We start from the raw sequence: 21766 nt of genomic DNA, 5'->3' as shown, positions 1-21766 counted from the left end.
AAATAAAGCCTCCTTGATTATCCTGAGTTGAGTGTTTCATCTGTTTCTGGTTGGGGCCCTGATGGATGCTCTTTGCCACTTATTAGCTCTGTCACCACAGGCAGGCTGTCTAACTGTTCTTTGCCTCAGTTTCCCCCGTGGTATCGTAGACTCATACTGGCAAAGCCTTCACCTCGTAGGGATCCCGTGAAGATTGAATGAGTTAGCGCATGCACAGCCCTGGGAGCCGCTGCGTCCCCAGCACTATCTAACACAGTCTTTGTACACGGCCGTAGGTGTTCAACACTACACACGGAATGGGCGAATGAATGACTTCTCACCGCACGGTCGGTCGGCGGAAGAGTGACCCCCCCACAGATGTCCACGTCCTAGTTCTTGCCACCTGCGATTATATTACCTCACATGGCAAAAGAGTCTTTGCAGATGTGAATAAGTTGAGATCCTTGACATGGATTAAGTGGGAGGTGGGTGGATGTCCTCGTAGGGTCTTCATGAGAAGGCAAGAGGACTAGGAAAGATGTGATGATAGACACAGCCACTGGAGTGATGTGGCCACAAGCTTCTAGAAGCCGTTTCCGGCTTCGGTCAAGGCACGGACTCTCCCCCTAGACCCTGCAGACGGTACATACCTCCCCGGCTTGGTTTTAGTCCTCTGAGACCATCTTGGCCTTCTGACCTCCAGCGCCGTAAGATGATACACTCGTGTTGTTTAAAGCCACCAAGTTGGGGGCAATTTGTCACAGCAGCAGTAGGAAACTGATACACAGCCGGAAGAGTTGGGAGGGGGGCTTCTGCCTCAGTGTCCCCACTTTGCTTGCTTACTCTGCTCTCCCGCTTGACCTCACTGTGGAGCCAGGGCTGGTGCCCCAGAGGGGAAACCTTCTCCAAAGAGCCACCATGCCTGCCTTCCTCAGCTGCCCCGTTTCCCTCGGCGCCTCCAGCTTTTGGTCCCTCCTATGGCACGCAGGCTAAAGGCGGGCAGGGCTCAAAACGACGCTCCGTGGGTCTTGTTCAGACCCCGAGTGGGAGCCACTACCCCCACCGCTGTGAAAGAGGAGGCTGAACGGTCCCGGTGGGGTGGAACCTGAGGCCTGCTTCCCTGTCCAGCGCAGCCCGGGCCTGGGACACTGGTGGGACGTGGCCGGCTCTCCTTGGAACATCCAGGCAAGCGTGTGCTGCTCCAAGGGTATTGCTGGCGGCAGAAGAGCTGTTTCTTGGCTCTGTTAACTGCACGTCAAACCACCCTACCACCTATTGGTTTAAAACAACAGCGTGCTATTTCCTCCAGCTCTGTGGGTCGGCTGGTCTCTGCTGGCGGTTCTGCTGGGGTCCCTCATCCTCCAGGGCCTCGCTCCCCGGGGCCTCTAACCTGCTTGGACTTCTTCACAGTGGCTGGGCTCCCAAGAGGAAGTGGCTGGTGCCGAGCTTGATGCCTGAACTTGGACATCTCCTGAATGTCATTTCTGCTGTATTCTGTTCATCAGAGTGGTCGCAGGGCCAGCCCAGAATCCAGAGGTGGGAACGGGTCTCTGCCTTGTGACGGGAGTTGCCCCAAAGTCTCAGCCCAAAAGGCCTACGGCCCTCTGTGGATGGCTTTTGTGGTTGATTAGCCAGACCTCTGATGGATGGCACTTCTGTCATTCTTTATGCGCTCAGCTACTTGTGGCCGCTCTTTGGCAGCCACTTTGCTAAGAGCTGTGAGGAACTACCAGACCCTGGCATTTCCAAGCTGTGTGACCTTGGGCAAATTATCGAACCACTTTGAGCTTTCATTTTCTCATCCTAAAATGGACATAATAGTAGTACATCGTGGAAAGTGTGTAAATCTCATAGGCTGTTAATTTGTTCACTTCATTTATAAATCCTTATAAACCAAACTGTGTCCTTTTTCCTGGAAGGTGACAATAAATAAATAAAATAAGTTACCTTTGGAGGGGTCTTAGAGGCACCCTGGAGAGCTATTCCTGCCACACAAGCAGGTGAACGTCTCTATCCTGCACCTCGTCAACCCCCGGAAGCCAGCAGACCCAGGACTCGTGTACGTACCTGGGGCCCTGGGACATCTGCAGCTCAGCATAGGCTCTGATGCCTCAGTCCCGCAGGGCCCCAGCGAACATGTCCCGCTCCCCGTGTGACAGGGGGCTTTGTCATTCCCCTTCATTTCCCTGTTCCGAGCCCTCCTTCGCTCCTGGCTCTGAGATTTAAGAGTTTCCATCCCTCCTCTGCCCTTCTTACCCACTTCTCGTACGTTTCTCTAGTTGGTATAAAACTCCAAGGCTTCATTTGAGGTTCCTGCTATTTGTTTTGAACGGGCAACGGATGTACACAGTATGGTATTCCAAGGCTCAGAGAGGGAAATAGCGAAACAGAAGTCTGCCTGTTCCTCCCCATCCCCAGATATCCATTTCCTGTACCCAGAGGTACCTGCTCTTACCAGTTCTAGAGAGGTTCTGTGCCAGTGTGAACACGCTAGTGTGAACACACGCGTACTTAATGTCGGTAGCACTTACAGGATGAGGTCAGTAGTGTTACCAGCTCTTTGTTTCAGATGAGGAACCCTGAGGCAAGAAAGGGTTTAATAAAATAACTTGCCCGAGGCCACGCCATGAGGACAAAGGGTCAGATCTGCGGGTCCACATCCAGAGCTCCTCTGTGAAGCTCCTTTGTAGGGTGTGTGAGCTGTTTTGCGATTGGTGTTTATCTCCTAGCAACGTATGTTAGAAAGTGGTTCATGTCAGTACAATGAGAGTCCCCTTATTCTTTTCACGAGGCAGATGGTTAGCACTTCGTTTTAGTTATTTCCAGACCTGGTTAGAAGAGTCTTCTCATCCCTTCCTTCCTTCCATCCACGTAGATGTGGCTTTTGGAAACTAGGCTCTTGTCTCTTCGCCCCTCTGCCCACTGTGGACAGCAGCTGTCTGTGCTGAGCATGGACCAATTGAAGGTCACCTACTGCCTCACTCCAGGAGCTGACTGCCCTACAGGGGGGCCCTCACAGGCAGCAAGCTACATGATTGCTCACTGACGCAGGGTCACAGCCACGGTGCTGGCTGATCCTCAGTGGGCAGGTATTTTTGGAGCTGGCACCATCCCTCACTGCCCGGCTACATAATTCCTACAGGCCAGCCTCATCTGTCCTTTAGTGGAACCAGTAGGCTTCCTCTGTCTGCTGGGGTCAGTCCTAGGCCTCTGAGTCACACTTGGCAACTGTCCAAGATACGGATGATACGGAAGTAATAAGAAGAACTTGGGGAAGGAGAGGTCCATTAAACAGACACCGGAAACCACAATTTACTAAGGATAACAAACAAGGGAATGTCACGATGGGCTGTTCTCAGGCTGTGGACAGTCTTGGGAGCCGGATGGAATAAGGTCTTCTCCCAGGGCCCCTGTCCATTCTGGGAGCCCAGGTTGTTTGACTCTGAACCCTGATGTAAGACAGCAGAAAGAAGCATGTGGAGTCCCATTAACGCAGCCCCCTGGGACCAGAGGACCTCCGCCCTCTCTGTCCAAGAGAGAGGCTGGCGGGGCCTGGGCATTGTTGTGACACCACCACGAAAAAGAGTATATCGTGGCCCCAGGGCTGAGAAGCAAAGCCAGCTTGGCTGCAGGTACGATTTCTTTTTGAAGCTTAGCCTACCAGCCGATCAGGTGGCTGGGGCTCTCGTCCACACTTCTGTTCTCCCTTTGAAGTGGAGATGGCAGAGAAAACCTCAAGTGCCAAGGGTAGGGTGACATAAAGTCCCGGGAGTTCAACAGGACTGGGACTTTAGGTGTGGTGGATTCGATCCCAAGAAACCTGTTTTCTTAGTCCTCCCATGGTGACGGGGGCCTGGAAGCTGTTCCACGGTTTGGTCCCCACTCAAAAGCTACCGAGTCTATTATGAACAGCATTGCACTCATAAATTTGACATAAATTCTCTAGGCCCAGATGATTTCACTGGAGAATTCGATCCAACTTTTAAACAAGAATTAACATCAGTTTTACATAGTCTCTGCCAGAAAATAGAAGAGAGGGGCATGTTCTCCAACCCATGCTACGAAGCCAGCAGTGCCTTGATGCCAAATTTAGATAAAGACGGTACGAAAAGAAAACTATAGGCCAACGTCTCTCATGAGCTAAGACACAAAAATTTTTAGCAAACAATTAGTGTTTGCTAAATACAGCAAAATACAGCAAATACAGCAGTATACAAAAGAACTGTATGCCGTGACCAAGTGGGGTTTACTCACTTTTCCAGAGGTGCAAGTTTGGCTCAACATTTGAAAACCTAGTCAGTGTTCCCCGTCCTATCAAAAGCTAACAAAGAAGGATCCTGTGGTTCTCTCTGTTGACAAAAAGGAAGCACTTGACCAACTAGGCAAACAAGAGAAGTACCTCAAGGTGGTAAAGAACATCTGTAAACATCCTATAGCTGACCTCAGACTTGCCGATGAAGCGTCTGTTTTCCCTGTAAATTTGAGAACGAGGCAAGGATGTCTGCCCTCATCCTGAAAGTTTCAACTACTGCAGCAAGACGGGAAAAAGAAATAAAAGTATAGATTGGAAGCGAAGAAATAAAACTGCCCGTTTGCAGACGACATGATTGTCGCATAGAAAACGCCGCGAAATCTACAAAAACAAAACCCTCCTAGGACTCATAAACGCGTTCAGCAAGTTCCCAGGGATACAAAGTCCACACAAAACGCGCACACGTTTTCCCAAAATGCTTTCCTTGGCTTCCTGTCTCACGAAGAGTCAACCCACGATCTTCCCGGGGTCTCAGACCCTGCCTAACCTGGTTCCAGCCTCACGTCTACCACTTTTCTCCTCGCAGTCCGAACTCTGGGCACACTGACCCCTTTTCTGTTCCTCAGATGTGTCAAGTTCTTTCCTACCTCGGGGCCTTTGTGCTTGTTATTCCTGATAGCTTTCCCCTGGACTCTTCACACACTAGTTCCTTCTCATTCTTCATTCTGGTCACAAATGCCTTCCTAGCAATCTGAAATAATCTTATTTCCTTATTTGTCTTTGTTCCTTACCCACCGCACCCACCCCCCACCCCGGCCCCACCGTTGGTGTGTAAATTGTTAAGGGAAGGAACTGGTGTTCTCCATGACTTCCCCCACAATCACGCAGGAGCTGCCATATGGGAGGTGCTGAGTGAGAGAGTGAAGGCTGTTTTGGTATCACTGTGTCTCAGTGACTTTCCCGTAAGTCATGTGTCCCAGCTCCATCCACCTCTTTGTGATTTTCCCTTTCTGTTTCTGCTTTAAAGTTAGCTTTCAATTTTGGTTCCCATAAAGGCTCCAGAATCCAAGAACTAAGCCCCATGGGTATTGTGCCTCCCTCACAGAAATTCCATTTATTGCATGCTTTTACTTTCCAAAGATTATCCTTTTTTCATGTTCAAGTGCTGGGCTGAGCGCCTAGGGGGTGCTTAATGACTATCACACGTCACACAGCACCTCTGCCATTCACAGCCCCCTCAGGGCATCCTCTCAGCCCTGCTGTAAATGGGCAGGGAAGACCTCCTCATGGGGCTGTCTGGGGGAGAGGGAGGGCCCACGGACACAGGAGGAGGTAGACTAGAACCAGCCCCTCCGGCTTCTGCCCCTTCCCTCATTCAGCACGACATAAACAGGTTTGCTGAGTACCCTGAGAAACAGATGTTGCAGAGATTCAGGATGCCACCCTGGAAAAAGCTGGGTACGCGAATGGCCCACTTCCTTTGGGGAGTGTGGCTGGGGTTCAAACCCTGGTATTGGGAGTTGGGAGAGGAAAGTCAAATATCTGGGGGGAGAGGTTGGGGTTTGACCTTGAGCAAGTCATTTCCTCTCTCTGCAAACTGGGGGTAATAGGTTATGATAAAATGAAACTGCTGCTTGGCTGTAAACCCTTAGAACAAGTACCCGGAACATACTAGCGTCCATAGGCGTTAGCTACCATTATTCATTTTTGTTAGAAGCCCCATACCCAGGGAGCTACACTTCTGGCGTCCAGCAGAAGAGCTCTTCCCTAGAATCCCTCCCCCACGAGCCGAGCGCTTTAGCACGTGCCGAATGCAGCAGGTTGCCGGGAGTGGACCGACACTGCCACACCAGAGCACCTCTGGGTCCCCTTTGAAGCTCCGTAATGGAGAGTCTCCCCTTCCCTGCCAAGGTTCAGTGCAGCCTCGTTGATGACCTTGCTGCAGTTAAGGACCTGAATGCCAAGGGCATGAGCCCTGCCCACCCAGCTGCTACTCCCTCTGCAACTTTTGCTCTTCAGAAAAGCTTCTGAACTGTGAGAGAGGCCGCCTTTCAGACAGATCCAGCCCCTCCTCCTCGCAGCTGAGTCTTTTCTCGGAGCCTGTTGCTGAAGAGACAGACTTCAGAGAGCAGCCTTCCCTGGGGAACATGAAGCCGGGACTAGGGGGTGATTTTGTATCCACAAGTCTGAATCTTTAGAGCAGCGATCTCCAGAGGATGCACCAAGCAATGACTTGGAAAGCTGCCTAAGTTCTCTTGAAGGAAAAAGGCAGGTCTCAAAAGAGTACATAGTCTATGATTGCATTTTTGTTTTTTGATGTTTTATTTATTTTTGAGAGAGCATGAGCAGGGGAGGGGCAGAGAGAGAGGGAGACAGAATCCGAAGCAGGCTCCAGGCTCTGAGCTTGTCGGCACAGAGCCTGATGCAGGGATTGAACTCGTGAAATAATGACCTGAGCTATAGACAGACGCTTAACCGACTGGGCCACCCAGGCGCCCCTGCCCTTCTGTTTTTTTAAAAAATGCTGGTCCATCCATTAGTCTACCCATCTGTCCATCCATCTGTTAGTACGTACCCAGAAAAATATGGAAGATTGAATACCAAACGACTCTGGTACTCCCTAGGGGTGGAAACACGTACAATTTTCATTTTTCTGTGTTCCATGTTTTTGTGATGTCTGTATTTCTACGGTGAGCATGCACTGCCTTTGTAAGCAGAAAATACATTTAAAGGTAAACCAGCCGTACCGGTCAGGGTAGGCCAGTCTCGAGTGAGGAACAAATAATCCCAAATCTCAGTGGCTGGAACAAGGATTGGAGTTACAGTTGGCACAGCGTCTGGTTTCTGTGAAAGCTATCAGCACCGCCCAGGGCTAGGCTTCCTGCCACCTTCAGTAGCGATTGAGGACTGGGCCGTGACTTTCCTCCAGCGTGTAGCTCCACAGTAGCACATACAAGGTCTGTGCACAGATGCCCCCTGTGTTCCAGGACATTCACAGATAAGGGAACGGGGAGATCCCACGACTGTCCCCTTTCCTCAGGGAATGGCAGGGTGGGGGGCATCGAGACACCAAGGTTGGGGCAAGGCTAGGTGGGGCCGCAGGGCAGCGGAATCTGAGGAAGGCTGAAGACACTTCCGTGTGAAGCTTCAGGACGGAAGAGCAACGCGAGCCACTCTGCTGGGGAGACGTACCAGCATCAGCCCGGGGCTTCTCCACCACCAGGTGGGGGAAGCTTTTCATCGGACTGATGTCATTTTCACCACTGCTCAGTGCGTCCCGCCGGGTCTCTTTCTTGCTATTCAGTAGCTTTTCTCTGCACCTCTTTATCTTGCTCCAGCTGTGAGTCAAGAGCTCTGCCTACCCCCTTCCCTTGCGTGCTGTTAGTGTGAACATCACCCAGAGGCTTTTGTGAGATCACAGCCACTCCTCTTAGGGCTGGGGGAGGAGCAGGACAGGAACCCCCTCTGCCCGCGGTGGAGCCCAGAACTGCTGAACAGAACTTCCAGGTCCAGTAGATGCAAAGACCTGCCCCTAATCAAACCTCTGCTTGCTCCAGTTCCCAGGCACCGTGGGCAGGCCGCCACGCTTCTATAAAATGATTTATGTCCTTTCTCTCTCCTTCACCTTAGGAAAGGACAGAGTTAGTGTTTATTGAACACCCACCACATGCCAAGTGCTATACACATATCCCCTCCTTCAGTGTTCCTGGCAACACAGAGGTTAAGTTTTATCATCTCATTTTTTTCGAGATGAAGCGACTCAGAGAGGTTTGGTGATAGGCCCACCATCACACAGCTAGTAAGTGGGGCAGCTAAAATCTGATACTGGATCTAGCTCCAAAAACATCATGGTTTGGAGCTGCCTCCAAAAGGGTAGGCAGAAGACTTTATAAGCAGTGTTGAATGGAGAGAATGATGGCTCAGATGGGAGAGGCTCAGACCGTGACAGATCCATGAAAGGCTCATTCGTCCAAGCTTTACAAAATGTCAAGTCCCTACATTTTGATGCCCCAGGTATCAGAAGACCAGGACTGCTCCGTCACCCAGCATGGTTAATTAAAAAGTACAAGCCCAACAAGGCATTCCTGCCTCCGGAAAGGTTTGCTCAAGAACCACCCTGAACGGAGGGCTCTTCTTCCTAAGCTCTTTGACCCTCGTAACTTTCCGTTTTGCCTCCGTTTGGTTGTTCTGGAAAAGGGCAACACTCACTCCTGTCAAATTACACCTGACTGCTCACATTCATGCACACCGTGCTGCGGGGTTAGCCCTGTGCTAGGCTGGGAGCAGCGGGAAGCATTTGAGGAGTTTCTGGCCTAATCAGCCTACGGCAGTTCCTTTGTTTCTTGTCAAGTCTTTCCCGAGTGCCCTCTCTGTGTCAGGCCTCGTGCTGGGCACACAGGATACGAGGATGCACCTCACGGGTCCTGGCCCTCGAGGGGCCTCTGGCCCGGCCTTGGGTCCTGGTTTGGTAACTCACTTGTCTTTTTCCTTGGAGTTCAACTTTAACGCTTGTTCTAACACCTTCCGTGTCCTCTTTGGTGGACCACGCCAACACCGCCCGCCTGCCTGCCTGGGGTTCTTGCACCTCAGCCGGCTCTGCCTGCTTCCCCGTTTGCTGGGTTCCTCTGGCCCCTTCCTTCTCTCCCTGGCCCAGCAGTACCTGGTTACCCACCGCAGAGGAGCATTGCCTCTTCGGCCTGGGCTGTATCGATGAGACACTGGAGCCGGGCCACACACATACCTACTTGCCATCCTCAGCATGATCTCCTCAAACCTGGACGTAAGCAGCAGGTACCCACCAGCCCACGAAGCAAACCTGTCTGAGGTGCAGGAAAGAAAGCCCCTCTGGTCATTCTGGATACCTCCGTTCAAGGATGGCGTGGCCCCTAAACTAGCCTCAGTAGTGATGTCCACGTTGCTACCTTGAAAAGGGGTGAACGACGGCTGAGGGCTTCCTAGACTGGCCGTACCCCTCAGTTTTTGTGTTCGGGGCACTGGGCGGAGCCTTCATGCAGCTCACCTTCCCAGACTAGATGGCCCGTCTCTACCATACCCGATTGACTGATGGCAGGGTGTTTTCATGCTGAGCAGCAGAGACAGCCGGCAAGTGAGGCTTCTGCTAGTCAGGGATGCTCCCTCGGGGTCCCTGCAGTGGGAGCAGGCTGTGGGGGTGGGGTGCCAGGTGAGGCCGCTGAGACCCCCAGGGAGCACCCCACCCACGGGCCCTGACTGTGCAGGCTGCACAGGGAGGCAGGCTCCTGCAAGGCTCTCGGAAGCTGTCTGTAGCGGTGGATGCTTCCCACGGTACCCAGCCATCTTGGGGCTGTCGTTAGACTCACGCCCCACAGGGTTTGATAAAAGGTTTTTTTTAAATAGCAGTTCTGAACATGTCAAAGACTCAGGATTACAAAGCCAAGAAAGGGAAGATTCTCTTGCCCATCCGCCGCAGCAGTTGTCCTGGTTGCCCCCCCTTCCCCCCCCGCTGTGGGGTCTGGCCCTGGGGTGTAAAGGGACAGGGCCAGCAGGTGGTGGGTCCCCTGAAGGCTCGTGTGCTGTGCGGCTGTGATGCTGGGACTGTACTTGTCAGCTCCCCACTGGTCGGTGCTCCAGACACCTGCTCCCCAGAGGCCTGGGGACCCTGAGAGGCTGCCTGAAGCAGGAGAGGATGGTCTTGTGTTCACTATAGCTTCAGGCGAAGAGCGTTCTCTTCTCTTCCAAGCCCACGTTTGGGCAGTTAGGAATACGAGCTTAGCAGGCAACTCATTACTGATTGGATTACTGCATTCACCAGGTACCCGGCATGGTGTGCCTAGCTGTCTGCCTACCCGTCTGTCTCACATACTTACATAGCACTTGCTGTGTGCCTAGCACTGTTCAAAGCCTTTTTCGTGCCTTCACTCACTGAATTCACAGCAGCCCTGTAGCAGAGTCTGGTACTGTCCTCATCCTACAGACGAAGAGACTGAGGCAGAGATAGATAAACAATTTGCCCAAGGTCACATAGTCTGGAAGGGGCAGAGTCCAACTCCGAACCCACAAACACCAGGCCCCAGAGCCTGGCTTTGTCACACCCCCGTGCCGTATGGCCACTTCGCTACGGGAGGGGGCGGGGCTGTACCCCGATCTCACCGGTGTGGCCCAGGCAGTGAGGTCTGCCGGAGGAATGCGGCGGTTCCAGCAAGGCAGGGTCCAGTGCCCGGGTGTGAGGAAGCCTTCCCAGAGTTGGCATTCCCTGCCATGGCAATGAAACAAACCTGGGGACAGTTGAGAACGTCGGCCACCTCCCCGTGCATAACACCGACTGGCACCTGCCAGCGAGCTCGGCAAATGGAGCACTGCCCTCAAAACTGCCCTCTTCGTTGCCAGCAGCGGCCCCGTGGAGGCCAGACCGGCTCCCTGAGTGGCCCACTGCAGGCCCCACCCGCACTTGGACTGTGAGTGGGGGATATGGGGGTGCGCTGGCAGCCAGACTGCCCAGAGTGTAGCAGGCACGTTCTTAGAAAAGGGGGGCTTAGGGAAACACACCCAACAGGAACTGAACAGCCGGGAAAACCGGGCCAGTTCTCGTCTGAGTACAAATGTCCGTTGCAGGCAGGTGGCTTCGGAGACACTTCATGAGGCAGCCACCCCCGCCCTGCCTGGGATGCTCTCCCCACACACCCCTCCGCCGGTGTAAGTGCGCCTGGGGCCCAGATCCCTCATTTGACAACAGCCTCCAGGGAGAAGTGAATAACACTGTTCTTCTGGAAAGTAATAAGTTTTTCTTCCCATTTTTATGTAATAACAAAGAACAACTCAGTTTGAGAAAAAACAATGTATAAGCGGAACGGAAGTTTGGCAGAATCGTGAGGCTGATACTCAGATTCGTTTATTTATTCATTCGTGCACTGGTCAGATACTGAGTACTCAGCATGTACCGGGCGCCGCGCTGTGGACACTTCTCTACGGCAGAGCAAAGCCCCGCTGTCGTGCGGCTCCCATTCTTGTGGACAGGTGGCCAGTGTACAAATAGGTCAGCAGAGTTAGGTGATGATGGTTGCTGTGGAGGTAAACACTGCAGGGGGAGAGGACCCTGCTTTAGACAGGGTGACATTTGAGCAAGGACACCCATGAAATGGTGCACAAGCACTGCGAATATACTGGTCAAGAACATTCTGGAAAGAGAAGACTACAAGTGCAAAGCAGCATGCTCGACGTGGCCGGCAGAGGCAAGCCCGGGAAGCACTGGACTGGACGCTTTCCCGCCTCTCTTCCAACACAGCGGCCTTATAACGGTGATCTGAATAGGGACATTTTCTGGTTTAAGGTGTGGCTGTCTAACAGCCTGGCCGCTAGGGGGGTGCTGAGTTTGTGGGGGGCAAGCAGTGGTTCTCTGGAGGTGGGAAAATGAGAGGCAGGCCAGCCAGGCCCCCTGCATTATCTGTTTGCTCCCTGGGTGAGGGGTGGGAAGAGTCATTGTGCATCAGGTATTTTCTGAGCGACCACAGGGTGCCCCTCAGAGGGCTGGATGTAGGGAACAAGATGAACCAGATACAGTTCTTGCCACCCTGAGGCCCAGCGTGGCAGAGCAGGGGCCTGCGGGTGGTGTGGGTGCAGAGAGCCCATGGGCCCGGGCTCTGCTCTCACTGCCAAACCTTGGGAGGAGGCGTTGGCACCTGAGGGCGGCTCATCCCCCACAGCTCAGGGCTCCAGCCTGGAGGGTCAGAGGGAGGAGCGTGGGGCACGGAGGGAGGAGCAGGGCCAGCCCGGTGGGGCCCGGTGCAAAATGAAAATACAGGATCCTCGTTCAGAAAGCAGTGCCATTAAAGGAACCATTAAAGGAACATAAGCTTTTTCTTTTTTCCGAGGTCTCTCTCAGGGTGTCGTGGTACTTGTTATTTGCTATTTAATGTCCTTCTAATTAAAGAGCAGTCAAAAACTCTAAATTATTAGCGTGGATTTTAACCATCTTTTTATTTATGTTCATTTATTTTTGAGAGAGAGAGAGACTGAGACAGAGCACGAGCTGGGCAGGGCCAGAGAGGGACGGAGACACGGAATCCGAAGCAGGCTGCAGGCTCTGAGCTGTCAGCGCAGAGCCCGACGCAGGGCTTGAACTCCCCAGCCGTGAGATCATGACCTGAGCCAAAGTCGGTCGCTTAACCGACTGAGCCACGCAGGCGCCCCTTACCATTCATCTTTATACAGTACAAGGCGAGTTTTAGATGTGCGTATCAGAGCATTTAACTTGTATGTAGTAAGATTACACAATTCATATTTTGTGACTCGTTTCTAGAGGGGGCCTTTTGTGGGCCAGGAGGACGAATTCAAGCCAGACTCAGGAAGGTTGTCAGGAGGAAGGCAGGAAGTGCAGCCTCTCGTCAGCGTCTAGGGTGTCCCTGCCCCCATGATGCAGGGCACGTGCACATGAACCTTCAGGCCTGACAGCCCCCACAGCACGCTGGACCTCCACGCTTTGTCCTGGCCAGGGACAGGATGCTGGGAGCTGCAGCCAGGCAGCTCAAGGACCTTTTTTTTTTTTTTAATTTTTTTTTTCCAACGTTTATTTATTTTTGGGACAGAGAGAGACAGAGCATGAACAGGGGAGGGGCAGAGAGAGAGGGAGACACAGAATCGGAAACAGGCTCCAGGCTCTGAGCCATCATCAGCCCAGAGCCCGACGCGGGGCTCGAACTCCCGGACCGCGAGATCGTGACCTGGCTGAAGTCGGACGCTTAACCGACTGCGCCACCCAGGCGCCCCTCAAGGATCTTTAAACCTCAGCCTCAGGATGTGTTCGAACCTGGGTCAGGGTGGGTGAGAGGCTCCCTCCTGCCTAAACTCATCCTCCAGCCGCCACCCACTGGACATACTTCGGTGATGCCAGCCAGGGGGCAGGGAGTGTGGGGGACAGCTGGCACCGTGCTCCAGCCGAGATGCCGTGGGCACACGTGCCCGGCTGATGTTCCTTGTGCCCAGACCCCTGCCGGGGACAGAGAGCTCACACAGTTGCAGAGCAGGGGTGAAGAGGGGATGACCAGCCTGCCTTGGGGCATCGGAGGCAGGAGAGCAGGCTGCTGAGAGGACCAGGCATGACCTGACACCCCATGACTCTGGCTCTTTGTAAGACACAGATTCCAGGATAAATTTATTAGGACTTTGAAGGTAGTTCAATCTCCAGTGTGGGACCCTCCTGAACCTAGGACCCCATGTGATTGCACTGGTCACAGACCCACGAAGCTGGCCCTGGGAAGAAGAGCTGAGGTCATTCCTCAGGTCACTTGGCATTTCTGGGCATCGGTTTCCTCTAGGTGAGACAAGATGACAGGGTTCACCTGAGTCATGTAGCAGAGGAGGGGCTCACTCAAGGTCACGTGTGGACAGGGGCTGGGAAAGCCCCAGAAACCAAGGCCTCCGCTGGCCCAGCCTCTTTATCTTGGGCTCACGGCAGTTCTGCTTCTCTGTCTCCCCCACAGTCCAGCCGCCAGCCGGCTTCCACTGCTCCCTTAGGTCCTTCCCTAATGTTAATTGAGCACCTACATGTGCCAGCCATGTGCTGGCGTATGCCTGGTCTTCACACAGCGCTGTGCTGTGATGGTAATAGCAGGGCATGTGAATGCGAACTTTGTCCTGGCCACCATGCCAGGTACTTGACCCATGCTCCCGGATTCAACCCTCCAACAACCCTGTGAGGCACTTACTATTATTAGTCCCTTCCTGCACATGAGCAAACTGAGACCTAATGTGGTTAGATAACTGAGTGAACAACTCTCAGGCAAGGTTTGAACCAGGCAGTGGGGACCTCCGATCCCCCCCACTCTTAAGCCCTGCGTTATGCTACCTCCCCGTTGACGCTTGGTTTCTGCCCCTCATGCCTGTCCTTGCCCAGGGCCCCCCAGGATCTCCCAAGGCTTCTCTCTGTAGAACACATTTCAGCTTCGGCTTCTACCATGGCCAGCCCTGGCCAGATCCCCAAGGGAGGGACTCCCATAGGCCCAGCTCGCCTTCTTCCCGGGTTCCTGCATGGGTCACTGGCTGGCTCTCGGAGCAGCCGCTGTCGGGTGGGAACCCACGCTCATCTGGCCAGTTGGGGCTGAATAGGGGAGTGGGGTCACGTGACATAGAAAGACCTTGGCTGCCCCTGGCTGCTCCTTGAGCAGGGAGGGTGGTAGAAAGTGGTGTCCCTCAGCTGGGCTGTGGGTGTGGGGAGTCCAGGGACCTGTCCTCTCGACGCCCAGAGTTGAGGCCTTGTCTGAGGAAGCGAGGAGACAGCCCGTCCTGACGCTTTGTCTAAGCCACGCTTTGGTTGGGAGAGCCTTCCATTCTAGAGCCCAAAGCGGGGAGCCCAGCCGGCATGGTGGGGTGGGCCCTCCTCCTGTGCACACATGGGGAAGCCCCTTGAGGGGTCTGCCTCCATGGCTGGGGTTGCCTCTCTTCCTTCCTGGCCCAGGTGCCGCTGTCCCTGTCATCTGCCCCCATTCACCCGTCCTTCTCTTCCTTCCTCACATGGCAGAGCTCCACCTGGAAGGGAACTTCCTGCACCGGCTCCCCAACGAGGTCAGTACCCTGCAGCACCTCAAGGCCATCGACCTCTCCCGGAACCAGTTCCGTGACTTCCCCGAGCAGCTCACTACCCTGCCAGCTCTAGAGACCATCAACCTGGAGGAGAACAACATCGTGGGTGAGCGGCCCCGGCCGTGTGGGCCCCGCGCCTCCCGCTGTCTGCAGTTCCTCCCTCTGCCCTCCCTTTCCTCAGGGGCTCACGGGGTCACGGGGCACAGACATGGGGCTCCGGGGTCAGACTTGCACAGACATAAAGGCCAGGGTGAGCCTTCCAGTCTGAGACACCTGAGCCCGGGGCACTGAGCCCGGGAAGGGGACCATTTTGAGGCCCTGCCACCTGCTGGGGCTGGGTTGCACACCTGGCAGGTAGAAGGCCTGGGCTTCCTCACAGCCTGCCCTGAACCAGCCGGCCACCCCGGTCTCCGAGCTCTCTCTCGCATCTCCGTCTGCTGGTCTGGGCTGCCTCCCAGGCCCTCCGGCTTGAACCTTATATACATCTCCTTCCACCTGAGTTCCCCATCTCCCTCCCTGGACTCCACAGTGAGCTCTTCACTGGTAGTGAGCAGGGGCCGCCAGGCAAATGTGTTCAGAGCAGGGCCTCTGTGCCTAACGTTGCACGCTTACACTCCCCCCAGGGAACCCGAGGGTCTCCGCCCTGGGTTCAGAGTGCCTTCTGCACCCGGCAGGCCCAGCGGGTGGTCCTTTCCTCCTTGTGGGCAGCTCCCCCGGGCATCCTCTCCAGCTGCTCACCAGGGCCCCTCTGCCCTCCTCCTCGGCTCCCTCGTCTGGCTGCCTTGGCTCCCTCAGAAGCCCCTCTTCAGCCCCGTTTCTCGGGCCCTCTCACGTCACGTCTGATGTTGACAGTGTCAGTAATAACCCCCTCTGGTTCTGCTTTTACTTTTGTAATTGCTTTCACAGCCATTATGCCATTTGACTAAAAGCAAGAGCTTTCTAGTGGTTTGGAGCTGGATGGAGAGCGCCTGCCTCCCGCACGTGCTGAGTATCCCCTCTGTCGGGGATGCTGCCTGCAGGACCCTGGCCGGGGCGGGGGGTCAGGACCAGGTAACCTCTGAGGTTTGGAATCCGTTCTTTTACAGATGAGTAAACTGAGGCTCAGAGAAGTCGTGAGAGCCCATCAGGTTGCACAGTGAGACTCCAGAAGTGCCAGGCCGAGTATACAAGACTTGGCTCCGTGTCTAGGATGGGGTTCCTTGTCTGGTCCCTGGGAAGGCCCTGGCGATGCGCTCTGGTTTGGACTTTTCCCTCCCAAGACCAGGATCCCTGAGTGCCTTTGGCCCCGAGGTGGCTCCCCAGTCCCTTAAGCCCTTGTGCTGTCTTTAGGTGGAAGGTACGTGCCCAGAAGTGCTCTCCCTCCTGCGCTGGTGTGACTGACTGTGGTCTCGCCCTAAGCCCTTCCTTCTCAGCAGGCTCTCCTCACTGGGCCTTTCCTCCCCTGCCTCCTGTTCTTCGAGGCCATTCCTAATGCCTCTGTTTCCTTCTGCCACTTACTGAATGGAGCGGTTACCAAAGAGGGGCTCCTATGAGCTGATGCGGAGACCAGGACTGGGTTCATAGCTGCAGGCAGGCAGGCCAGGACAGGTCCTGGCCATTGGCTTCCCCCCTTCCTGTCCGCAGCCTTGGAAGACTCCCATCACCTCTCTGTGCCTCAGCTTCTTCCCAGCTTTTAAACGGAGGTTCTCCCTCCACCCCCACTCCAGAAGGTAGCTTTGCCCTCATCAGGGGAGCAGGGTGTGGGGGCCTCTGTCTGGCTGTAGTGGCCTCTGTCTGGCTGTAGTACGAAGTGAGCAGTCCAGGGTGGTACAGATCCCCCACTCCTTCCCCTCCCACAGGCCACCCAGATCCCTCAGCAGCGACTGTTCCCGAAACAAAGATCGGCTGTTTTGACTCATTCTCCTGTATAGATATCTCTTCCTGTTTGTAAGGTGACAGTAATAACTACATGTGGGAGCTCCTTACAGTTTTCCAAGAATGCTCATGCACAGGCTCAAGGCCTATTTGATAGATGTAGAAACGCAGGTCTAAGAGATTTCCCCTAGCCTTCATGGCCAGGGGTATGTGGTATATCTGGCCAAGGGAAAGAGACATCAACCCCTGGGCTGTTTCCCAGCCAGTTCCACCTGTACAGAGCATCCTGCTGCCCAGCCTGGGTCCAGGCCCGGGGAATATGGACATGCTGGGGACTGCCCCTGTTCGGCAGAGGCCCCTGCTTTCCCCCAAGTGTGCAACAGCTCCCAGAGGTGCTCGACTGGGCCATGGCCTGCTCCACTGCGGGAGGCCTCGGGGGTTCTCCCACATGCCCCCCAGATGGAGAGAAGGGGCACATGGAGGCAACTGCTGTTCCCTTGCTGGAGTCTCCTCGCTTCCTTTTTCTCTCTCTGATCTATCCTAGTTACTTAGATTGCTTCTAACTCCCCAAAACAGCGGGAGGGCCAGGCCACAGTCTTCAGAGCCCGGCGGGATGGAGGAGGGCTTTAATCAGTGAGGAAGGTGAGGGCTACACTGTCCTTCATTACGGAAATAGCTTTGTACTTTTTGCCAGCTGTAGCTCGTCTGCAGGATCTCATTGGGATAATTGTAGTAGGAGCTTAGGATGCCTTAAGAGTGACATATTTTTCCCCTTCGGGGCCCACAGAGGGTGTTAGAAACTGTTTTTCCCTGAGAAATAAATTTGAGATGCGTGAGTTGCCTTTAGGCTTTAGTTCAGCAAGCAGAGAGCAGGCAGCTCTGAAGCAAGCCCCCAGTGCAGCACAAGGAGACTCGGTGTGAAGGGGCTGCCCCTGAGGATACCTCCAGCCTGGCCCTTGGAAGACCTGGAGGCTTGCAGCACCCTGGGAGGGGTCGAGGTCGACTCCTTTCATCTCCTGCTTTCTGGATAACGCCGCTGCCCGATATTCCTCCACTCTGGGCCAGAACCGGGGGGAGAGGAGAGAGGGCTGCAGTTCACAGAGGGGGAAGGGATGGGCTAGGAAGGACAGGGACACTCGTGTCTGCTTTCTGATGCCAGCTGCCAGCAGGTCACGGTGCCGCTCCTTGGTGCCCAGCCGGAGCTGAGTGCGCTCGGGTCGTGTATCTGGGTAGCATTGGTGGCCCCGTTGCCGCCTCCTGTACTGAGAGTCGTCTGGTCTGTGTGTATGATGTCTCCATACCCTCCTCTCGGAGCTGCCCTGCTCCCCATCCCCATCCAGCATCGAGCAACGTGTCTGCCATTCAGCAGGTGCTCGAGTGGTTGAGAGCGCTGAACTAGGCAGGAATTCCTAAGCCCCAAAGGCCCTCTGGAATTCCCGAGGCACGGCAGGGCAGATTGTTTCGAGTTGCCGGCTGTGACCCACTAACGAGCCCCGAAGCCAGATCAGATCCGAAGGTTGAGGCCAGAGCGTGATGGGGTGCGTCACCTGTAGCACAGTAATGCTGCTTTGTGACTTCTATTTCAGTTTCACGTACACACACAGACACGTGTACTGGGTTGTGATGTAAAAATGTATTTCTCACCGTGGGTCGTGATGAGGAAATGCCGGAAGCCACTCCCTTGAGTTGTCCTGCAGAGATCTGGGCTCTGTCTTCAGCCAGCCTAGCTACTTGTCCCCCGCAGCTCACACCGCCAGCCACACAATACAGCCCTCCCTTCGCTCTTCTCCACCCATGTCTCTGTCCATCACGGTCACCACCGTCTGCATCCTCCTGCTCACTAGTGGGGCTGGAGTGAGGACAGGCAGGGAGGCTTGGCTGAGGAGACGAGCTCACCACCCAAGTACGGAGTCAGGTAGATGACGGGTCCAGGGCCACCTGTTTATCCCCACCCATCCCCCCTCACCACCCTACTGGCCTGCACGCTCAGTCCGAAAGTCCCTCCTCATGTCTTATCATTTTCTCTGCCTGGCCACCCCCCACCCCGAGGCTGCAGGTCTGGGCCAGGTTCAGGTGAACGTGAGGTCATGCAGATCAAGGGGCCTCGACCCGCCCCGCTGGCCGCCAGGCACACACACAGCAGCAGATGCCCCCGTCCAAGGGGTGGCTGCCTGGGTCCCGGAGACAAGCCTACCAGGACATAGTTGTTTTCTCTAGGTGCTCCCGAGAGGAAGAAGAGGATTTGTAGCTCAGAGTGTTTATTCAGACAGCAGCGAGTTAACAGGTTTCTGGGATACGGGATGGCCCCTCTATTTTCGAAACCAGAAAGTGGCGGATGGGCGCTTCTAAGTTTTTATAGACAAGACTCCCTGGGGGAAAGTGGTCTCTGGAGAAAAAATAAAAGCTGCCAAGATGAATGAGGTGCAGGCCCTGACCTCAGGCCGCTTACAGGCCGTGAGGGAGGTGTGAGTGCAGGCAGGTGGTAAACCACCACACCAGAGAGAAGTCACGGTCAGGATGCCGAGTGTGCCAGGGGGAGGATCCGGGCAGAGGGTGGCCTGCCACGTGTCCTTGGAAGGTGGGGCTCCCAGGAGAGGCCGGGGGAGGGTTTCAGAGGAGGTGGAGACGCTTAGTCACCGTGGGCGGTGACATGAGGATGGGCCGGATCACTCCTCCTGTGAAACCCCGGGAACCAGCTCCCTCACCCTGGCAGCTGCCACCCATGACTCGAAGGTGGAGGCAGGAACCACAAAAAGGCCACGGGAGAACCTGCTCCCACACGGCAGTTGGTCGTACTCCTGGAACATGTGGGGGTGCGGACAAAATCAAGTAGTTAGGAGACTTCAATTTACTAAGCAGGGGGCTTTTTCAGTTAAGCTGGAATCAATTTTCCATAACCCTCAGTTCACTGGGGTTTTTCCCAGCGTTCCAGAGAGAGCCGGAGATCAGAGGAAGACAAGCTCCTGCTAAGAATTTAACAGGGCAGTAGCACTATGGAGGCAAAAGCCAAGTGTCTGTATCACGCAGAGCAGCTTTGGGCCTCATCTGCTTCATCCTCCCCTCAGGCTGTTTCACTTCTCACCATCGAAGCCAGTAGTTCTCAGAGTGGGGTCTCTGGGCAGCACCCGAGAACCTGTTAGAAATGCACAGCCTCCAGCCCCAGACCCCCTCAATCAGAAATGGGGAGAGGAGGGGGTAATTTGTGTTCACCGGCCCCCACCCACAGGCGATAGGGATGTGTGCTGAAGTTCAAGAACCCCTGCTCAAGGCTCCGGCTTCGCAAAATGTCATCTACTGACCCGCAGCGGGGGCATCACCTGGGAGCTCGTTAGAAGCGCAGACCCTCGGGCTCCACCTCGCTCCTCCAGGGTCAGGATCTGCACCTGAGCAAGGTCCCCAAGTGGTTTCTGTGCACAACGCAGGCTGGTCCAGGGCCGTTCCCGAAAGCCCCAGGTGCCATCTCAGGGCCGCTGTCCGTGCTGTTGGGCCCCCCAGTCCCCCCAAGCACTCCAAGGCTTGGCTCTCCAAGCCTCACAGAATCCCACAGGGCGCACGCCACAGACCCCACATCCGGACCCCCCTGGAGCGTTGGCGAAAGAGGAAGGCTGCCGGGTCCGCTGTCAGACCTACTGAATCACAGTTTCTGTGGACGGGCCAGGGGTCTCCATTTCTAACAAGTGACCTAGGCCGGGGCAGCAGCGTGTTCATTGAGAATCTGTGCCCCTGCCCCCCACCTCTGGACTTCAGTCTCTTGTAGTTTATCCGGGCCATGCGCCAGCCCTCAGACGTAAGGTTTCCACAAGTACAGGACGCTCGTCCTGCAGTACAAGGATGGGAGTGGGGGTGCCGTGGGGATTTGGAGGGAGCACGCCTGGCCTAAGGGGTCACCAGCACCCCTGCTGTGGCCCGGTGTGTCACAGGGGTCCTGGGCCCTGTATCATAGCATCCTCCCCCTTCTCTGACAGGCAGGGGCAGACAGATCCTTCCAGAGAGCCACAGCTGCACTCTGGCCTTCATCAAGAGAAGTCCTCCAGAACGCAGCCTCTGCTGTCCTCCTAGGCTGGGGGCACAGATGCCCGCCAAGACCTCAGGATCGCCCTCCCTTGATGTTCACACAGCTGTTCCAGCCTCACCCTGTTGCACAGAATAAACTGGTCAATGTCACAGGGGCAGAGGGAACACAACTTTGTTTTACTTGGGGGGCTCTAGCAGGCTGCCCAGCTGTGAGAGGTTCTGCAGGCTCCGGTTGCTGTGTGGGGGTGGGGTGGAAGCGCTGAGGGAGTGGTGGGCGTGGAGGTGGGCATAGGAGGACTTCCTGGAGGAGGGGACCCAGTGGGACTGGTCCTTCTCTACCGCACAGCCCCCTGTCCCTCTAGTGGGAAGAGAGGGAAGTCTCACTAGGTCTTCCCCTAGAACCCAGAAAAAAAAAATTTTTTTTTAAGTGTATTTATTTATTTTGGGAGAGAGAGAATGAGCAGGGGAGGGACAGAGAGAGGGAGACAAAATCCCAAGCAGGCTCCGTGCTATCAGCACAGAGCCTGACACTTGACCTGAACTAAAACCCAGAGTCTGACACTCAACCGACTGAGCCACCCAGGTGCCCCCAGAAAATGTTTTTATCTTTTTTATTTTTTAACGTTTATTTAGTTTTGAGAGAGAAAAAGAGAGAGCACGAGCCGGGGAGGGATAGAGAGAGGGGGAGACACAGAAACTGAAGCAGGCTCCAGGCTCTCAGGCTCTGAGCTGTCAACACAGAACCCAACGCGGGGCTTGAACCCACAAACCATGAGATCATGACCAGAGCCAAAGTCGGACACTTAACCAGCTGAGCCACCCAGGCGCCCCTGCCCCCCGCCCACCGAAAATGTTCTGTAAGCAGGGAAAACCCTGGAAGAGCAGAAGTGGAAATAATACTCTATTTGATCTAAAGAGACAAAAGTAGACAAACTTCTCATAACCTCATAGCTAGCACGCCTAGCACAGCTCCTCTGTAATTTACCTCGTTTAATTTGCTCAAGCCTGTCTTCTGGAAAGGAGGTGTTATCACCACTTGACAGCTGAGAAGAGAGGCTCACAGAGGGGACGCAGTCTGCACAAGGACGTGGTGGAGGTGGGATTTTAAGCCAG

At 54.8% G+C, this 21766-nt stretch overlaps 1 protein-coding gene across 3 annotated transcripts in view; it reads left to right on the top strand.

Annotated features, from left to right (window-relative positions):
* The window catches only part of LRRC20 (leucine rich repeat containing 20), an 87123-nt gene that overhangs the window by 46855 nt on the left and 18502 nt on the right, over positions 1 to 21766 (top strand). For all 3 annotated transcript variants that reach the window (XM_043596539.1, XM_043596540.1, XM_043596541.1), the window contains one exon: positions 14724 to 14891. In XM_043596539.1, coding sequence (XP_043452474.1) covers positions 14724 to 14891 — 168 coding nt within the window. The remainder of the gene's footprint in view (positions 1 to 14723; positions 14892 to 21766) is intronic.

This window comes from Prionailurus bengalensis, chromosome D2, assembly GCF_016509475.1.
Source record: "Prionailurus bengalensis isolate Pbe53 chromosome D2, Fcat_Pben_1.1_paternal_pri, whole genome shotgun sequence".
Taxonomy (NCBI): Eukaryota; Metazoa; Chordata; class Mammalia; order Carnivora; family Felidae; genus Prionailurus; species Prionailurus bengalensis.
This window is presented reverse-complemented; position numbering and strand designations above follow the sequence as displayed.